This window comes from Arvicola amphibius, chromosome X, assembly GCF_903992535.2.
Source record: "Arvicola amphibius chromosome X, mArvAmp1.2, whole genome shotgun sequence".
Lineage (NCBI taxonomy): Eukaryota > Metazoa > Chordata > Mammalia > Rodentia > Cricetidae > Arvicola > Arvicola amphibius.
In genome coordinates, this window is record NC_052065.1 from 11,755,749 (window position 1) to 11,776,108 (window position 20,360).

The 20,360-nt window shown below is 38.1% G+C and overlaps 1 protein-coding gene across 1 annotated transcript in view; it reads right to left on the reverse strand.

Annotated features, from left to right (window-relative positions):
• Nucleotides 1-20,360, reverse strand: part of Ofd1 (OFD1 centriole and centriolar satellite protein) — a 37,794-nt gene that overhangs the window by 12,020 nt on the left and 5,414 nt on the right. The window contains exons 4-15 of the mRNA XM_038316248.1: nucleotides 18,909-18,977; nucleotides 18,797-18,827; nucleotides 15,677-15,784; nucleotides 12,914-13,050; nucleotides 12,431-12,604; nucleotides 10,500-10,606; nucleotides 7,386-7,505; nucleotides 5,869-5,942; nucleotides 4,602-4,693; nucleotides 3,086-3,275; nucleotides 1,964-2,094; nucleotides 1,205-1,316 (exon numbers count right to left, since the gene is read on the reverse strand). Of these exons, the coding sequence (XP_038172176.1) occupies nucleotides 1,205-1,316; nucleotides 1,964-2,094; nucleotides 3,086-3,275; nucleotides 4,602-4,693; nucleotides 5,869-5,942; nucleotides 7,386-7,505; nucleotides 10,500-10,606; nucleotides 12,431-12,604; nucleotides 12,914-13,050; nucleotides 15,677-15,784; nucleotides 18,797-18,827; nucleotides 18,909-18,977 (1,345 nt within the window). The remainder of the gene's footprint in view (nucleotides 1-1,204; nucleotides 1,317-1,963; nucleotides 2,095-3,085; nucleotides 3,276-4,601; nucleotides 4,694-5,868; nucleotides 5,943-7,385; nucleotides 7,506-10,499; nucleotides 10,607-12,430; nucleotides 12,605-12,913; nucleotides 13,051-15,676; nucleotides 15,785-18,796; nucleotides 18,828-18,908; nucleotides 18,978-20,360) is intronic.

Consider the following 20,360-nt stretch of genomic DNA (forward strand, 5'->3'; position numbering starts at 1 on the left):
GACAAGTGGACAATGGGCTAAGTCCATGTGTGGACGGCAGGAGGGCCCTAGTTTCGCTGATCTACTTCCACATTACAAGACTCCTATATTTTCAGTGGCAGACAGTCTGGCAAACAATTGCTAGTAAAAAATGAGAAACTGAAAAGGAGTTTAGAAATGAATAATGAGATAGAAATAAAACCAGTGGTGGTGGAAGGAACAAGGGACTTAATGAGAAACATGAGTCCAAGCTGGGAGTCCAAGCTGGAACTAAGGAGGCTCAGGTCAAGGAAGGATGAAAAACAAGCTGAATGGGTAACAAATACACACTGGACCCAAAAGCAACAGAAGAAGAAAGCAGGAGAGAGTGAGAGACATCCACAGTAAAGACACACACTAGCAGTAACTAGTGCCTGAGGGGCTTTCATATACCAGCTCATGCCCAATATCCATTCCATCATTCCATTGTTGCTCACTGTGGCCCACTAGATACCATTATCCCCACTATAAATTAGGAACTTGAGGGCGTTCTAAAGTGTTATGCCCAAGATCAAACAACTTCAACTAAAGACCAAAACAAAAATAGGTCTCCAATTCTGGAAGTAATTCTCTTTGCACCCAGCTATCCTGTTTCTCTTATGTATTTACACACAGGTCTACTGAAAACTATATAAAAATATGGGAAAACCTGTTAGCCTTATCAGGATCACACAAAAGAAAGGAAGGAAGGAAGGAAGGAAGGAAGGAAGGAAGGAAGGAAGGAAGGAAGGAAGGAAAAGAAAGAAAGAAAGAAAGAAAGAAAGAAAGAAAGAAAGAAAATGTTGAGTTGGCGGGGGAATAAAGAGGATTAAGGCTGAAAGGAAGATATACTGATAGAAGGGAGAAGCTGGAAAAAGGAGTAGGATGGATATGATCAAGATACTTTACACAGCTATAAAATATTCTAAGCATACTGAAAAAAGAGCTGGATGTAGTAGCACACATCTGCATTCTTATTGTAACAGCAGGTAGCTCACAGATTACCTATCCTGGAAGGCAGTGCAACCATCAAAACAAGAGACACATTGCCTCAGCAAGGCAGAAGCAGAGAACCAATTCCTGGTAAGTCTTGTGACCTCCACCTGAATGCCACAGTATTCTGGTGCTCTATGTGTCTGTTTCTCTCTCTTTACACACATACCCACACACAATTACTAAGCAATTTATTTTTAAAGGAGTCTCCAACCTGTCTGAGTTTGTTTTAGTTGTGATTTTAAATCAGCAACCTGAATGGTTAACCTTTTAACAGAAGCATCGTAGTCTAATATCTGGGCCTTTAACTGTGTAGAATGTTCAATCTGAAAAAGAGCCAAAGAAATAAATACAAACCAATTACAGTTTGCTTCAGAAAGAAAATTTCTCTTATTGTGCTTCTATTCTTTGTTTTGCCAATTCGAAAAAGCGTTTACACCAAAAACCAATAGGAAGACCTCTATTAAAACAACATCCAAACAAGTTTTGGTTTTTTGAGACAAGGTCTCTCTGTGAAGCCCTGGCTGTCCTAGAATTCACAGACACACCTGCCTCTGCCACCTGAATGCCGGGAGTAAATGTGTGTACCACCCCACCCCTCCTTCCCTTTTCAATTTAAGTCTAAAAACAGCTAGCTATACTACTGCACGAAGACAGAAATTACAGAGACACAGTGGGTGTGTGTATGCCACAAAGCAGGAATCAAGAAACTCATGGTGGGAATTACCAGGACCTCTGAGAAGTTTGCAGCTCGATGAATTTACTTTCCATTCAGTGCTATTACTATTAAGAATATAAAGTCAGAAACATCAGAGAATTTCCTCATATGAGAAAGGCTCCTTTGCAATGTTGGGGGAGAAATTCTTTGTATTCAAATAAATCTGATTTTCGCTGGTGTGGCACATCTAAAGGTTCTATAACTACTACAAAGTAGACTGGCATAATACCCACAAAAAGAAGGAACAAGACTCACTTCACTCTGTAGCTGTTTCTGCAGGGCTTGCCTATGAGTTTCAAATTCCTTGTGCTCCAGTGCCACAGCATGTTCTGCTTTCTGTAATTCTTTCTGAAAAACCAGAAGCTCAGGAGGTGGCTGAGTTATGCCTAAGAAGAATGTTTTAAAAAAAACATTCTTAGTTATTATCAATCTTAAATTTGCTTATTTCACTTTTTAAAAAAACAGTTCTTTAAAGAGGTTTAAAGTTTCCTTTCTTTATACTCATGCAATTAATATTCTACCACTTCTATTAAATGACCTAAGAACAATCCTGATTCACAAATTCAGAATAAAATCATTTAATTCATATTAATATAACTTTATTCCTCCAGGAGCCCTCTAAGTTAAAGAATTCTTTCAAACTCTTAAATTAACTCAATAGCCTATCTCTTCCCTCGACAACATGCAGATGATATTTTAAGAAAGAATTCCCTATTTGTCACCAGTCAGTGCATGTCCCTGGTTTCACCCCATCTGAACAGCAGCCCATGGCAGTCAGGCTATAGAAATAAGGCTGATGGTACTCTCCATTTGGGTCACCCAAGAACCCCATTAATAAAATGTGCCTTTGTAGGGTAATTATAAAGGACAGAGTAGTAGAAACAGAGCCACAATGTTAGTGATCTATAAGGACTAGGAGGCTTGGGAGAGGGATAAGTTTCCAGAGGTACAACAAGTAGGCACGGGCACAGAGCACTAACGGGAGGCCTCCAGCAGTGACTGTGAGTTCTCTTGCCCGAGAGGCACAGTACATAAGCAGTCCAGACTGCTGTACCTGGAGATCAAGGCTAAGAGTAGAAATAACTATAATTTCAACCTCCTCTCTTCTCTCCCTGCCTCGCTCCAAGTGCTTACTGGTTCAACTGAGGCAATAGTCAGAGGGCTTGAACTCGGAAGTCACACACAGAGGCAGTTATTTAACAAATATTACTAAAATGAAACTACTAATTATGTAATAGCTAGCAAAAAGAAAGCAGCTCCAATGTAAGGATCTTAAAAGATTCTCCCAATATAAGCTTTCCTTACAGATACGAAGTTGTTCTATAATCCCCACCTAATGTAAAGTTACAGAAACAGACATCAGAAAAAAAGACATACGGTCTAGGAGACGTAAGTTCTCATTCCTAGTCTCTTCCAGTTGCTCTTTAAGTAATTTATTTTGTGCCTGAAGCTCCACTTTCTCTTCTTTCAGTAGTGAGTAATCACTCATCTCTTTCATCTTTTCATTCAGCAAGTGGTTTTGTTTTGACATTGCCAAAAACTGGGCTTTGACAGACTCTAGCTCCAGCTAAAATTGAAAAAGGAAAACTTACATCTGAATAACTTTCAAAGCACTGCAAAGGTAAAGGCTGGAAGGCTGTCTGAATCTAAGCATCATAAATGAATGACAGTGACTACCAAACAGAGGTCAGGCCTTCTGCACTGGTGATAGGCCAGAGGAAGCTCCGAATCTGTATCAATAGACCTCTGTCCTATGAAGTAATGAAAGAGTACAGAGTCAATTCTCAAATGCTACCAATACATCAGCACAACTTAAGACATTTTTAAAACATGAGCAAATAAAAGGTGGAAACAATCTCTACTGCTGTGAGGGGTTTTCCTTTCCTTAGTCCTATGTGTCCCATATCTGGATATAAAAGCCTATACAAATCTCAAGGCTGCAAAGGTAAATTTTAACCTATAGTATCTACTTCAGTTTGGGTTTTTGTTGTTTGTTTTGTCTTGTTTTAGGCAGGGTCACATTTAGCCCTGGCTGGCCTGGAACTCAGATCTGCCTGCCTCCTGGGTGCTAAGATCAAATGTGTGCAGCACTACACCCAGCTACAATCTCCTTTAACTACTTAAAATTTTAGTTTTGTACATTACATGACAAGCATACCACTAGAGATAGTATAGAATCAGTGGTATGTATGTAAAAATTTTACTTTGTCTAAAGACAGTCTGTAAAAGAATGATGTAGTGATAGAAAATTGTAATAGCTACTAATGAAAAAGAAGAGGATAAGATATGCTCGCCATCTGTTATGGGTAGTTCACCCAACTCACCCAAAATTCATGCATTGTTAGAAATATCGCCAAGATTACACTCACATAAAGGCATATGAGCAGTAACAGAGGGAGGCACTATTCAAGCAGCAGGACTCTTAGATACAAGTTCTTTTCCTATGTCCTTATGTGCCTTTGCTTGAAATTAGAGCCTACTGCATTAACTGAATCTATCACCTTCTTAGTCATAAAATAATCAATTCAAACACATCAAAAAGGCCTATGGGGCTGGAGAGGTAGTTCAATGTTAAGAGCACCAACTCTCTTCCAAAGGACAGGGGCTTGATTCCTACACACTTACATGACAGCTAAGAACCCTCTGTAACTCCAGTTCCAGGGGACCTTATGTCCTTTTCTGCCCTCCATGGGCACTATACACACAAGCAAAGCTCCAATGCACAAAAATAAAAATAAATAAATCTCCAAACATCCCTATGTTCTCTGTAAATAAAAATAGTATAATAAATAATTTATATAATATAAATTTATACATAATAAAAAATAATAAAAAATAAAAACCCTTAACATGTCTTTAAAGAAGAAACTTAAAAAATGAGTTTTACAATTACCTCAAGTTCTTTCATACGATTTACAGATTTAGTGAGGTCTTCCTTTTTTGAATTAATAAGTGTGAGTTCCTCTTGCAAATGAATTGTTTTTTCTAGGGAATAAAAAAGAACCAATTAAATAGTGATTTCCTACTGAAAATAAAAAACATTTAATAATTCATGGTCACTCTATGAGACCTAATAACTATTGCTGCATAGTCTAAAGCAACAAGTGTGTAAGTCAAAATTTAGTGGGCAAATAAGAAATAAATCCCATTATGAGTTAACATGTGTCATATATGTTCACATGCTAACCAGTTACTACACCTGGGAAGGATATGGGATTTGCTAACAGCATCTACTTTCCTTAAAAAGCAAAGATCTGTATGTTTTCCTTCTGTAGTTTTTCCTTCCTACAAGTCTATGCAGATAAATATCATCAAAAGAAAATTTCACAAATCTAAGTACACAATAGTGTTATCCTACAAGAGATACATCTGCTTCTATAAGACATGAGCAAAAGGAGTCACACAGTTGGTATCTAGTTAATAGCAAGTAAGCAGTTCCAGTTTACTTCAAAAAAATGTTTGAAATTTCCAAAGTTCATATTTTTTCACAATTTCTCACAAATATATTAAAATGTAAAATATCTGAAAATTAAAAAATTGTTCAACTTTCATAGCCTCAGATCAATGTAAACTTGAGAGCTTAGGAAGTATAATGACATGTATGAAAATAACTATTAAACCTGGTCACAGAGGACAGAGAAAGTAAAATTTTCTATAATGGGGCTAGAAAGATGACTCAGTGGTTAAGAGCAGTGGCTGCCCTTTCAAAAGACCTGGGCTCAATTCCCAGCACCCACATGGCAGCTAACAATCTGTATCAGCTCCAGGAGATCCAATGCTCTCTACTGGTCTCCACAAGCACCACATGCACATGGCACACAGACGTATGTGCAGGCAAAACACCCATACACATAAAATAAAAATAAATAAATCTTTAAAAAAAAATCAATGAAGAGCCAGTGAAATGGACTGGTGGATAAAAACACTTGCTGCTAAATATGACGACCCAATTTCAATGTTAGAGACCCACGTGGTAGAAGGCAAAAAACCAAGTCCCATAAGTCCTCTGACCTTCACAAGCACACCATAGCAACACATCCCCTCCCTCTGACAAATAAGCATTTTGTAAAAAGCGAAAGCTGTATTTAAGAATATAAAACAGATGCAACTTAGGATAATAACCTATATCAGATATAAAATAAGCCAGCCACCCAAATCACCTTTATTCTTCCTTTCCTCTTCTAGTAGTTGATTTGTTCTAGCGATGTAGTCATCCTTTAGTTCCAGTTGGTATCTGAGAATCAAAACGACTGAAATGAGGTCCTTGCCATCTCCCTGAAAAAGATCACTAACCCTAAGGAGCTTATCTTTGGCCCAGCATATCTAAGGGTGCCAACATGGCTGAGGAGAAACTTCAAAAGTTCTAAGGCCAAGTAACTGAATTCTAAACATCAAACATCCATTAAAACCCTGCCTCCATCCTGTAAATTTGGCTCCAAAACTTAATCACACAAAATGAAGGGTGTTATCATAGGGTTACTGAAAACAACTCCATTTCAACTTGTCTCAATTGGTCTCAACTGGTCTCAATTGGTCTCAATTGGTACAGAGAACATTAAAGGAAACAAAGCAAAGCTTAACACACAACAGATTTTACATCCCCAGAGATAGCAAGGCAGTCAGTCACTTGTAATCTGCCTGCACAATCTCCCCAACCCCAACCAGGATAAGAACTTATGCTCTTAGAGTTTATGTACAACTGAGATCCTACTGGTATTTATCCACATCAGCAATAGCAAAAGGGATGTTTCCATGAAATTTTACTTATTTTCTTCAGTTGTCACTAGTCAGAGATGGATGAAAAGAAAGACAAACCCTCCTGTCATGAACATCCCCCACCCCTACATTTGCTGAAACCAAAGACAAATATTAAAGGTTATTAGGCATAGCATGTACAACTGCCACTGAGAAAAGCTGCCATACAATTGTCTTTGCTCTAGGATTCTATTCACTGGTACATAAATTAGGACTAGAGAAAAGCTAAAGTACCTGGGCATAATGGCACACATCTGCTATCACTGAACTTGGGAGCCTGGAGTCAGGAGAGCAAAAAATTTCGAGTCAACCTGGACTACATAGCAAAAAGCAGGAGGGAAGAAGGGTAGACCAAAGTAACCATAGCTGTCATATTTTCCCTCCCCTATATCATCTTTTGCTTCATATAGTTCACTTTAGTTCCTTTTGATCCTGGATTTACAGTGTCTTGAGGGAATACAAAGCACATACATATCCACGATCCAATTCTACCTTAAGTAATTTGTAAGTTGTTATTGACATGAACATCTCAGTGGCAGCATGAGAAAGATGAGTAAAGTGATTAGAATTCCAATTTTACAGCTAATCAGCTACACAAGCTAAGCAAGTCATATGGTGCCCTAAAGTTAAAGGGAAAATATACAATACATATTTACACATGTAAGGTTAAAGTAAATCACAAGCCTTCACAGCCAGAGAAGCTATGAATAAAAGCATTTGATGTAATTCTCTACACTGGATGCTTTAAAAACCATCTTAACTCAAGTATGCATGAAAAAGGTTTGATTTGTCATAGAAATAAGATTTGCTCAAACACTAAACTTTGACATGTAAATATTAGCCTTACATACATCATTTTTTGTTCACATTTTCACCAACTTAATTTAAACATATTACTTCTTTAAACATGCCAAACATTTACTTTAAAAGTTCAGTTTTGAGCTTCTGATCATAGGTCTCCTCAATGTTCTTCAGATTCTGTTCCCGTCTCTGAAGTGCCTCAGCCTCACTTTTATAGTTTTCTTCTTGGAGCTTCTGGGTCCTGAAATGAACAAAAACCATATAAAACAAAGTACAATATCTGATGTAATAAATGTGAAGAAAAATGTCTGCATGACAACAGACTGAAATGTATGTAACTGTACTAATGTATGTAACTATACTAATGTATGTAACTGTACTAATACAAACTGACCTAGGTTACAATATATCAGAACTAGGGAGGGAGCAGGATAGGGGTATCTGGCTTAAAGAAGCAGGAAGGAATCAAGCCAAAGTAGTTCCTTATAGGAGCTAATTAACACTTAAAAACTGTCTAGGAGGGCAGTGTAAAGGCACTTGTTGCCAAGCCTGAGTTCAATACCCAGGATCCACATCTTCATGGTAGAAGGAAAAAACTGACTCATCATAAGTTGTCCTCTAACCTCTATGTGTGCACTGCTGTGCTGCACATTCACCAGTCACACACCAATAAACAGGTTAATTTTAAAATTAAATACACATACAAAACAAGCAAACTGGTTACATCATGACCACAGTGCCCCATGCCTATAATCTCAACACTAGACAGCAGAAGCAGAAGGATCATTTCAAGTTCAAGGCCAACCTGGTCTACATAGTGAGTTTCAGGTTAGCCAGGTTTTAAAAAAGTGAGACTACATCTCAAACTAAAGTCTAGTTATAGATGGTAAGTGGTCATAATCAATTCAGAGGTGAAGAAGGATGTTATAAAAGCACAAACAAAAGTTATATACACAACTTTTTATAATACTTATTACAACTTGTATCTATTTCACTAGCCCATAGATACTCAAGGTAGAAGATAAGCTTTCAACATTTAATAATCCATTGATTAAATATCAAGAAATAGGGATTTAAAGAGGGAGGGAGGGAGGGAGGGAAGGATCATATCCTTGCTATACGTTGACTCAACAAGTTCCTCCTAGTGAGGTTAGATGAGCAGTACTGGCAGTTCTCCACTTTCCAGAGTGCTACAGAGAACAAGCCATTCTGAGAAGCACTACCCAAAGCTCACTGGTTTAAGAACTGGGTATAAACTCTACGTGTCAGCACCAGCACCCTCTGCTGGCTAAACTGGAAAGGCATGCACCAGCAAGTACACTTAATTTACCAGAATGCTTAGGAGGGCAGAGCAGGAGTGGAGGTGAAAGAGTTAGGTAAGGACGAAATCAAATAAACTGAGCCACAGACGTGAGGAAACAAGAGTGATGAAGACAGTGGCGAGTTCTTTAATGCACTAGACCCCTAGAGTACCTACTGAGTGCTAACAGCTGATTCTAATGGGGAAAAGGCTATGTGCACACACTACAGGTGGTGAGCTTGCTAGCAGTCCCAGGTAAAACTGAAGGATGAAGCATCCTGAGCACGTAGAACATGTTAAGTAGCACGCCTGCCCCCATCACAAGAAATGGTTCCATGACAAGCCAAGTTAAACCACATTTCCTTATTGGAGGAGTACAAAGTAGGTAAATGGAGCAGGCCAGGATGCCTGAAGTTCAGCTACATATAAGAAACTATCAGGTTGGAACAGGGGACCAAACCGGGCTCTCTGAATGTGGCTGACGGTGGAGGAGGACTGAGAAACCAAGGACAACGGCAATGAATGTGAACTCTACTGCATGGACGGGCTCACTGTGAGCCTTAACCATCACCTGGCAATGGATGGAGATAGAGACAGAGCCCCACATTGGAGCACCGGACTGAGCTCCCAAAGTTCTGATGAGGAGCGGATGGAGAGAGATCATGAGAAAGAAAGTCAGGACCGTGAGGGATGCGTTCACCCACTGAGACGGCAGGACAGAACTAATGGGAGACCACCAAGTCCACTTGGAATGGGACTGATGGAACATGCGACCAAATCGGACTCTCTGAGGGTGGCTGATGGTGGAGGCTGACCGAGGAGCCAAGGACAATGGCGATGGGCTTGGTCTCTACGACATGGACGGGCTCTGTGTGAGCCTTGTCAGTTCGGTTGCTCACCTTCCTGGACCTGGGGGGAGTTGGGAGGACCTTGGACTCAACATAGTGTAGAGAACCCTGATGGCTGTTTGGCCTCAAGAGGGAAGGAGTGGAGGTGTGGGTGGAGGGGAGGGGAGGGAAGGGGGAGGAGGAGGGGAGGAGATGGCAATTTTTAATAAAAAATAAATAAACTGGAAAAAAAAGAAAAAAAAGAAACTATCAGGTATGATAACTGAAGGCAGCTGCAAAGCAAAGTATATGCTGAAGCATTAGGAATATCTCCGAGTTATCTAGCCTCAAGGCAGTCTGACAGAAATATTTCATCACGGTGCCCAACTTGTTATCTAATAGTTTACAAAGAACTCCAAGCTCTCCTCCCCCCGAGCTGTACCTTCTAAAGCAATTGCCAGGACTTCACAGCCAGGACTCTCCCTGGCAATTTTTCTTTGTTTTGTTTTGTTATTAGGTGGGGTATCAACACAATCAGAAATAGCTCTACCCATGACAAGTCAGACTATTGTATTTCCTTTCTTTGAGTACAGAGCACGTAAATGTAGCAGGTCTGAACATCTGATTCAAGTATCCAGGCTGGCCTAGAACTGACCATGGAGCTTGAGCTGGTCTTAAACCCCTGGAAATAACCCTGACTCACCCTTCCAAACTGCTGGGATTACAGACATCCACTATCACACTAGATTTCTATTTGGCTCAGGAGATGGCTCAGTAAAGAAAGTGCTGGCTGTACAAGCATAAGGAGCTGAGTTCAGAGCCCTGTATCCATATCAAAGCCAGGAATGGTAGGGTGATGAAAGAAAGGCATGGGTGCAGAGCTTGTTGTCAATCAATGAGCTTCAAGTCAACCAATGAAAGACCCTGCAGAAAATAAGGTGGTGAGTGATAAAGATGTCTGACATTGACCTCTGACTTCATACGGGTGAGTGCACTTGCATATACCCTTGCAGACATTACACACAAAATCTTTTGGAAAAGGCTAGAAAACTTAAACATAATACTTAGGACAACTTTTGCACATCCAAAAAGAACATGTATTACTTACAATTCAAAAGCTTCAATTCTTTCCTTCAGCTCTGCTTCTCTACTTCTAAGCAAATCTATGTCATTTAGTAGAAGTTGTCTTTGAGCATAAATTTCTTTCGTTTCAATCTGCATAGGAAAGCATTTATTATTAACAAGCAAGCAAAATAAAATAAACATACTAGAACTCAGACGTTACTTCCTAAATTCTAGAACACACTGAAAGTTACAGATATTTAGGGTAACAATTTCTCCTTGAAGAGATTTTTATCAAAATTTGCTTTTTAAGTCTATATTATAGTTCACATAAAAATGTACTTTTTGTAAATAAAATTAGTCCCTCAATGAATGATAAACTACACTGTGCTATATTCCTAACATCAATGAATGATAAACTACACTGTGCTATATTCCTAACATCCCTAGTCTAGTTCTTTAACAACCCTCATATTTATTCCCTTACTCAAAAATTTGATAAGTTCTGAATCAGCAGGAAAAACATTAAACATGCAGTCAGCAATGAATTCCAAAATAGAATCTCCATGGTGATTGAGGATGGTGTCTAAATGTTTCAGTTTATGGGTCATCCAGTGACCATCCAGTGAACTACCAAGTGAATGGACTGGGCCATCCCATCACTGAAAAAAAAAAAAAAAAACACCAGGAACAGAAAAGTTCCTCGTCTTTAAGGATCTCACAATTTGGTTGAGGGAAAAACAATCACATGAGGATGTAATGATCTCACACATGAAATACATAAAGACCACATGCAGAAAAAACACCTGTATGAGTCACTCAGTGAGCTGGGGAAGAAGTCACTGAGGTGACATGGAAGAATAGTACAGCCTTAACAGGGAGAGATGTGGACAAGCACCCAAAGGCATGGTATCTTCAACACTTTCATGTAATATTAACTAAATAGGGATCTAGTCAGTCACCTATGTCAAAGATAAAGTTGTTAATCTAAACATAACCCAGTATCTTAAACATCTATGCTTATTCTCATAGATGAAATTAATCCATTTCTCAGATATGCTAGACACATAATAGAGGGGTCCTATTTAATACCGGATAACAGGTCATATTGAAAATTCCGAGCAGTGATGAACTCTAGGGGGAAGCACTCCTATTTTGAACATTTTCTGACAACTGTTCTGGATGCACACTCCAAGTCCTGTTTGGCCGAAGACACGATCTTAGCAAACAAGTTTTCCTGAAGGAAATCTCTGCCTGAAATGTGACTGGGCTACTCTGAACAGCCTCTCAGACCCTACACTCCTATATCACTCCGAGACTGCCATATATCCTCATTTTCCCCAGAATGGGGGCCACTCCCTTTCTTTCCTGGTTCTGTCTTTTCCCTCTTCATCCCCTAGCAGAGCCCCAAGGTCTTTAATTCTTGACACTGCCTTTCTCAAATCAAATGAAGCTTGTCAAAACAGCATTCCTCGACTGCTGCTACCTTCCCACCCTCAAGGAAAGGGAGGAACAGGTACTCAGAAATGATCAATCCTCCCCAGAGTCAGAACAGAAACCTCTTGTCCAAAAACATGGTTTGCTCTTCCACTTTCAGGCTGATGCCTCAGTTGGGTGTTGTAATGGTAATATCCTCTCTGCTTTAAAGAGCTGCTCCCCCTTGTCCAATAGCAACTATTTATCTCCAAGCCTCTCCCTGGAGCCCTCTCTCTCTAATTTGCCTAACAAGATAGATGCTGTTTGCCGAGTATCTCCTAATCCCAGGGTGGACATTCACTCCAGTTCTTTCTTTTCTGCCCTGCAGAGCAAAGACTATGTGGGCTTGTCTGAACTCAGCCATCTCTCTGCACTCTTGACTACTAAAGTTCCAACTGCTTCTCTAGAACCTTGTTCTATCAGCTGTCCTTTCTGGATCTTAAACGAAGCTACTAACAGCAGCAAGACATAGCCACCCAGTAAATTATTTCCAGATATTACCTCTCGGTGCTTTTTAATTCTTTCCAGGGTGTTTTTTTCCTGAGAAATGAGGGCTTCATTTTTAGCTTGACAAATTCTTTCAAATTCATTCCGGAACTCAGCAAGTTCTTTTTCAAACTTTCTTTTCTCTTCCATCTTAACTTTTGTTATTTCAGCTTCTCTAAAATACTTCAACTATGAATGGAGCACATAAACGGAAAAAAGTTACTAAAAAAATAGTACAAATTCGCTCTTCATTAGGTTACTAATAATGTTCTGTCCAAATACATCTTTAATCCATTTTTAGTTTTATCTCATTTACTGTCCTATAGGATTTAGGCAAACGTGTGAACAATGACATCAATGGAGAGAAATGTACATTAACAGTATAGTACTCTACTCTTTAATAAAAACTTTCAGATATTTCCCCACATGCCTAAGATTAAGACAGTAGAAGATAAGTGGAAGTAGCTCTCATTAATAGCAGCAAGAAGTATAGCTTACCTTTTGACACATTTCTACCTGAAGCTGGTGTTGTATTTCTCTCTTATATTCATTTAACTTTGTCTCTAAAGATTCTAGCTTGGGACGGTGAGGAAAAGCTTCTGCAAACTGTTCATCGATAAGCTGAAACTTCTCAGCTATTAAAAAAATAGCACAGCCAATTAGGAAATATAAAATCAACTCAGTCAGGTATGCAAGAGGCCCAAAGCAGACTATACTAAAAGGAAAGTGTAGAGATGCCTGCTACCTACTTTGAAATACATTCAAGAACCAAGATGGATAAGTGGACAGATAAGCGATAAACAAGTATAATTACAAATTTCACAGCAGCATCTATGCAAGCATCTCTGCAACATTGTTTCAACTGTTCTGAATGTTTGAAATGTCAATAATAAAATGACAAGTATGAATCAACCTCTTCTCAGTTTCTAAGTGCAGAGACCTTTGGATGTGGATTAAAGTTGACACATGATCAAAACAAGGACTTTAAAAGTATAAAAACTATGTACTTTAACTCTTGCATTTTACAGGTAAGGAACAAAGAGTTTGAGTAACTTCCAGAGGGTCAAGCAACTACTACACAGCCAGGCCCAACTCAAGGCCTCATGCCAGATCTCTTTCCAGGAGGCTCTTGGTCCTCAAACCAACCAGATAGCCAAATCAACCATGAATCAGAGGATAAACCTGAATGTAGAGTACAATCCCATGCACAACAGCACATATGGGAAGAAAGAGATAGCAGGAGTAGATTAAAATATTAAGCATTTGCAGCAGGCATAATTGTGAGCATGTTTTCCAGCCACTTCACTTATTTTCCAATGAGCCATAACCACACAGTCTGATACAGGACTTTCTAGCCACATGTAGTCACTGAGTATTTGAAATGAGCCCAATCTGAGCTGAGTTGTGCTCTAGTGAATATAAAAGACTAGATCTCCAGGAATTGCTACAAAAATGTACATAAAATATCTATTAATATTTTTATACTGAGTACTTGCTAAGTATCTTGAATGTTTTGGGTTAAATAATTAAAATGAATTTTACCTGTTACGTTTCATTTTTTTAAAATGTACCCACTAGAAAAATTTAAAATTATCTATGTGCTTTGTAGTATTGGAAAGCTCTCCTTTGCAATTAATACATAATGTTTTGCTAATGGTATTTAAACTATACTTAAGGGCCTAGTTGTAGAATATACCTTTGTAAATAATGAATTCCTTGTCTTCCTATAAGTTAAAGGCACTACTAAGTGAGGACGAACCGAAAAGGTGGGTAAGCACATCACTATAAATAACTGCTTTCCAGCTCTTTTGACACAAAACGAAAAGGTAGTGTCTAGTTTGCTTTCTATTGCTGTGACAAGCACCATGACCAAAAGCAACCTAGAGAAGAAAAGGCTTATTTTCAGCTTTTATTCCAGGTCACAGTCCATTACTGAGGGAAGTCAGGCAGGAACTCAAGCAGAAACACAAAGGAATGCTTATTGCCTTGTTTCCTGGCTCATAATGCCAACTTTTATATACAGCTCAGGGCCCCTTCCTAGGTGACGGTGTTGCCCATGGTGGGCTGGTCCCTCCAACATCAATCAAAACAATTTTCCACAGATGTACCAATCTGATGGAGGCAATTGTTTAATTGAGGACCCTCTATTTAAGGCAACTCTAGGTTGTCTCAAGTAAAGTTGATAAAAAACTAGCTAGGACAGGTAGAAGGATATTATAGAAAGGCACAGAGTACAAAATCTCTAGTCCTTGGACCAAAGACCTTGGACTCTACCCAAATGGGAGTTTCCAAATTGCTCTCCCCTCTGAGGACTCAGTTTCAACTATTAAGTGAATGATGAGACAATGACTTCTCTCTTTGCAAAGCAAACAGTTTGTAACATACTAAGGCGGTTTGAATAAGAACACCACCCCCCAGGCTAATATATCTGAATGCTTAGTCACCAGGAAGGGGCGTTATTTGAAAGGATAAAGAGGTGTGGCCTTGTTGGAGTACGGGTGGCCTTGCTAGAGTAAGTATGTCACTGGAGGGGGGGGAGGGAGGTTGAGGTTCCAAAAGCCCAAGCCCAGCCCAGTGTCTCTCTTTTCCTGCTGCTTGTGGATCTGGATAAAGAACTCTCAGCTACTTCTCCAACACCATGTCTGTCTATGTGCCACCATGCTCCCTGCCATGATGATAATAGACTAAACCTGTAAGCCAACTCCAAAAAATGAATCTCTTCACAACACTAGAACACCGACCAAGACACATACTAATTTAATGGCTATAAAATAATGTCAGAGAAGACATGAGAGATGAGTTTCCTAGTTAAGACAGGTTAAACTCCACATGAAAGGAAGGACCTGGTCTTGGGATCCCTATATGAATGATCAATGTAGCCCTGCCATTCAGGATAGACTATGAGAGTAGAAAGCAATTCTTGTTACCTCCAGCAACAGAATTTCAGACAAAAATGAATGTCCTTGTCACCTACATACAGGTAGCATTTTTCCAGATCAGGGAAAAATCACAAAGTATGATAAATACGGCAATTTTTTTCTCCCAAAAACAAAACAGGTCAAGTGAAGTGGTACACATCTGAAAATATCAGTATTCAGAGGAGGAAGAGGCAGTACAATCAAAAGTTTGAGGCCAGCTCTGTCTACACAGTGAGTTCAAGTCTAGCCAGGGCTATATGTTGAGACCCTGTTTGAAAACATAATCAGGCAAAAACAAAATAATAGTAAGATACCCAGTAAAATTGAAGAAGGCTATAATTACCTAGGGACACTTTGCTAGGAAAGGTGTCACTTGTTTGCGTTTCCACGTCACAGCTCTCTCTAGTTTGATGATATTCTGCCAATTCCTTTAAGAAACTCATAAGAAAACCTATAAAAGCATAACATACATAGTTTTGTTTCAGAATATCATTCAACCATTGCTTTATTGCTGTTTATGAGTCTTGGTTTATAACATCATTTGATTACCAAGGAAAGGTCCTTCCAAGCATGATATAAACCTTAAAAGGAATATAGAAATTGCTATAACCACAAAAATTATAAATTTATATATGTCATCAAATAAAGTCAAAAGACAAATGATATATTGGAAAAGATTCTGCAATACTGAGAGGCTTATCATAATGCCAAAGAACTCTTTGCAATCATTAAAACAAAAACTAGGAAAAGGCATGGACAAAATTCACAGAAAGAAAATTTACATGGAAAATAAACATAATTACCTTTTAAATATTAAACAAATGCACAGAAACTCATAAGTATAAATTAGTAACATAAAAGACATTTTCTGCATTAACACTGTGAAGATTAAATCACTGATGTCAAGTGTTGACATGGGAATCTAGGAAAGCAATTTGTCAGTGTCCCTATATATTCCAAATGTTCATTATTTTAACCTAGTTATTTTGAGTTTACACTGCTGTACTAACTTTCGATAAAGTCACAAAATGTGCATGATGCACACTTATTGCTTCTCATAGCAAAAAACAAATGACTGAGTCTCCATCAATAGGGATATGTTTTTAAATATGTTTAAATATGTCTTTAAAAACTGGCCTAAACAAGGTGCCACCTTATCGCAGTAGGCACCGCGTCAGTCTCATAAAAATGATCTAAACAGCTAGGCAGTGGTGGCACATGTCTTCCTTTAGTTCTAGCACTTGGGAGGCAAAGCTAGGCAGATCTCTATGAGCTCAAGGCCAGCCTGGTCTACAGAGTTAGTTCTAGGACACCCAAGGCTACACAAAGAAACTCTGTCTCAAAAAAACAAACAAAAAAATGGTCTAAACAGTTGAAAGGACTTCTGCTCCATCACTCAAGTTACAATCTTTTATCCCTCTCTACTAAAGATGTTAAAATTCTATTCCCACAACTGTAACTTCTTTTACACAAGCAGAACCATATGGAAACCTCACAACTCCCCTTTATAAACACATCACTCCCCTATCTAAAAATTATACACGAACTATCTAAATTCTCAGTCATAGAGTCAGTTCCTTCTTTCCACCATGTGGATCCTGGGGATGGAACTCAGATAGTCAGGCTTGGCAACAGGCTCCTTTATGTGCTGACCCATCTCGCTGGCCCAAAGTTCACATTCTAACAGTGAGAAAGTTGGCTCTTACTATCTACTACCTATAGACTTAACTGCAATTTCACAATTATTATTAAGTTCTTCCATATAGGTAACTATCACCTACATTACAGTCCAATTCCTTCAGCTGCTAGGCTCCACTAATTTACAATTAGGAAGCTCAGCCCTCCATAAGCCTAAGTGGGAACATTACAGTCACACTGTTTGGCCAGTCTACATCTACCCAGAGATCACCTAATATCCTAAATTTGAGTTGTAGCTCTCCTCGTACTGATTTTTGCCAAAATTAACAAAATGGTTAGCAAAGAGCTCTATCCAAATTTTGGTACTTGGATGTTTAACACAAATGCTACTCAGTTTCTCTGACTTCCAGAAATGTTACCACATTAAATAGCTGCTAGTCTGAAGTTTTTTGAACCAGAAGCATTTAAGTACATTATGGAATCATGGGCAACAATCTTTTAAGACTAATACAAATATCTATAGTAAAGTGAATTATTTCTAAATATTGCTTCAAGTTCTAAATTTCCTTCTCAATATTTTGGCAACAGCTATTAGTGGTATAGTTTAGGACAGTGCTTTCTAATATAGCAGCCATGTGGGCAGCTGAATTTAAATTCAACTAAAACCAAGTTCACTGTTCAGTCACAGTAGCCCCATTTCAGGTACCACATGAACTTAGTGGCTACCACATGAGACAGTAGAAATAGGCATCTCCATCAAAATCAGAGAGCACACGGCCTTGAAGTTCAGAATATAGGGTCTATCTATTCATATACTTAGCAGTATGGGATAAAAGAGTCATTTTTATTTTGTATAATAATTCACTTGTATGTCTAAATACACTTTATTTTGTTGTACAAACTGATCTAGCTTTACCCTTTGCGAGCTGTTTCACTCTGGAATGTGGGGTCAGTTGCCATAATGAAATTCAGCTGGGATGATCTATGTTGCAGGAAGCCTAGAACATCTTGTAAGCCAATTAACTTACTGCAAACATCACTTCCAAGAGCTCTGGCAATAAGTCAAAAAGTAATGGCTAGCTGAAAGTAGACATGCAAATGTTTGCTCATTAAGTTCCAAGCTTATGAACTTTCTAGCAGGGATGACAAATCAAAAATCTAAACACAAAAGGACTACTGTGACATGTTACAGGCTACTTAAAAAGGCCAAAAGATTAACTATCAGGGGCAGCTAAGTTGCCAGTTTATGTTCAAGACACAAAGCCTAATACCAAGTCTAAAGTATGGTCTGGCAACCTTAGTAACAATATACAATAAGAATGGCCATTATCAAAGCCAGGGTTGAGGTAATTTATCAAGAATGTATGAAAACTTAACTTATAAAAAAGCATTACTATTTTAAAGAAACTGATACATTTAACACTTCATAAATTACATTTGAGGGGAATATCTAATATACAAAAATAGCTAATGTTACTAGCTTTTTTCATGGGGTGGGGAGCTATTAAGCAAATGTTCTAAACAGTAAGTGTTCTGTAAAGAGTATTTTTCATTTGCTAGTTGGGCTTTTGAATACTGTCTGCAGTGTCCTTACTTGATTATCAAAGACTTATTAAAAACATAGAATGTGGGGAAATAAGGTATCTTTATTGAAATAACATATGAACAGTTGCTTATTTAAAAGCAAGCCATGGTCAGCAAGGAAAATCAAATGTTTTGATTCTACTTAAATTTCCTATTCTCATTAAACCACAAGTTTTATATTTTTGTAAGATAAAGCATATATAAAAATCTTGCTATTCTCCACAAAAATGAAGTCTCTTACCTTTTTGGTTTTCTTTATCAAATCCTGAAACCTATTAAAAGAAAATATTTTACCTTTATTAAATTACTCATTTATAAGTAGTAAATCAAAGTAGCTCATAAAACACTCTTACCAGTGATTTGTACAGATTGGATGAGGGGTTGATTCGAATGAGCTGTAATAGATCCTGCATAGTAAATACCTTAAAGAGAGAAAAAAGCTTAAGTATCCAAATTTGTCTACCAATAAGTTTAAATGATGATATATTATTGAATATAAAATTAAGACTCATTTCGATTTAAAATAATATTATATATAATTAACCTAGTAATGCAAAAACAAAGCTTTTATGTTGCCAACAAGTTACAATAAATATACTGAGGTCAGAAAGATCAAATAATTTTTTGCTTTTTAAATTGCATCTATTTATTTTTGTGTGTATTGGGAGGAAATGAACATGCTATGGTGTATATGTGGAGACCAGAGGACAATTTGCAGGAATTAGTCCAATCCTTTTACCATATGGGACCCAGGACTCCAATTCAGGCCATCAAACCTTAATAGCAAGTGCCTTTATCTGCTGAGCCATCATGCCTATCCAGATAAAATATTTTTAACCAAGTAATTAACCTCCAAATACTAACAGAAATGAAAGAAATCATGAATGCCTTACAGATGACACTCAGCTATTTGGTGAACCAGGGGATTTATGAATTAATTTCAGGGTCCTTACAGTTATATAAAAATGTAAATAAACTTCAGGCTTTATTATTCTAAACTATGAATGACTATTGTGTACCTGAAATAGTTTTAATCACACAGCTATTCTTGATATACATATTTCTACTACAGTATGTATTGTGCACTAGCTCCATCCTTAGAACACAGATACAATGTATTTTCACATGGTTTCCCTTTAAAGAAGTTCTGGTTGGCATTTACATTATTACAAACAATTAATGATATGAACTGGTTTAATTATTACTGAGAGGGTCCCTGCAGGTGTCATACTGCACAAAGCGAACTGCACAACGAGATCGGAATGAAAATCCGTACAGATTGACTTCATTAACCTGGATCACACTTAGAGAAGTCTAATAACAGGTAGTTTATTTCCAATGTACTTAAACTCAGTATAATCTGGAAAAAGTTTCCTGGTGTGATGCAATCTCTGGTTCAAAAGGAAACATTGAAACTCAACTCAGGGCACATGTCGTTTCTTCCAAGAAGGTAGGTTCTAAAGATACCTGTACTAGCCTTAAGGACCTAAGGGTCTGGCCTGGTCTCTACAGTCCTGATTGTAGGAGCTTGATATGGCATGGCCCAAAAAATAATGTAGATCACCAGGTCATTAATCACTTGTAATTCTCAGCTTTCTGGATGGAAGAATGGGTTTTTCATTTTTCCCATTAGAAAGACAATCATGTAGACTTAACATTCCTGGTTTCTCTGGAGATCAGTGGGCTCAAGTACCTTCATGTTATGCTTCCAACATATTACTATAATTATATAGCTATCACACAGTAATCCAAATTGTAAAATGTGTCACAAGAAAGAAGATGAGCTAAAAAATGAATTCTTGTTT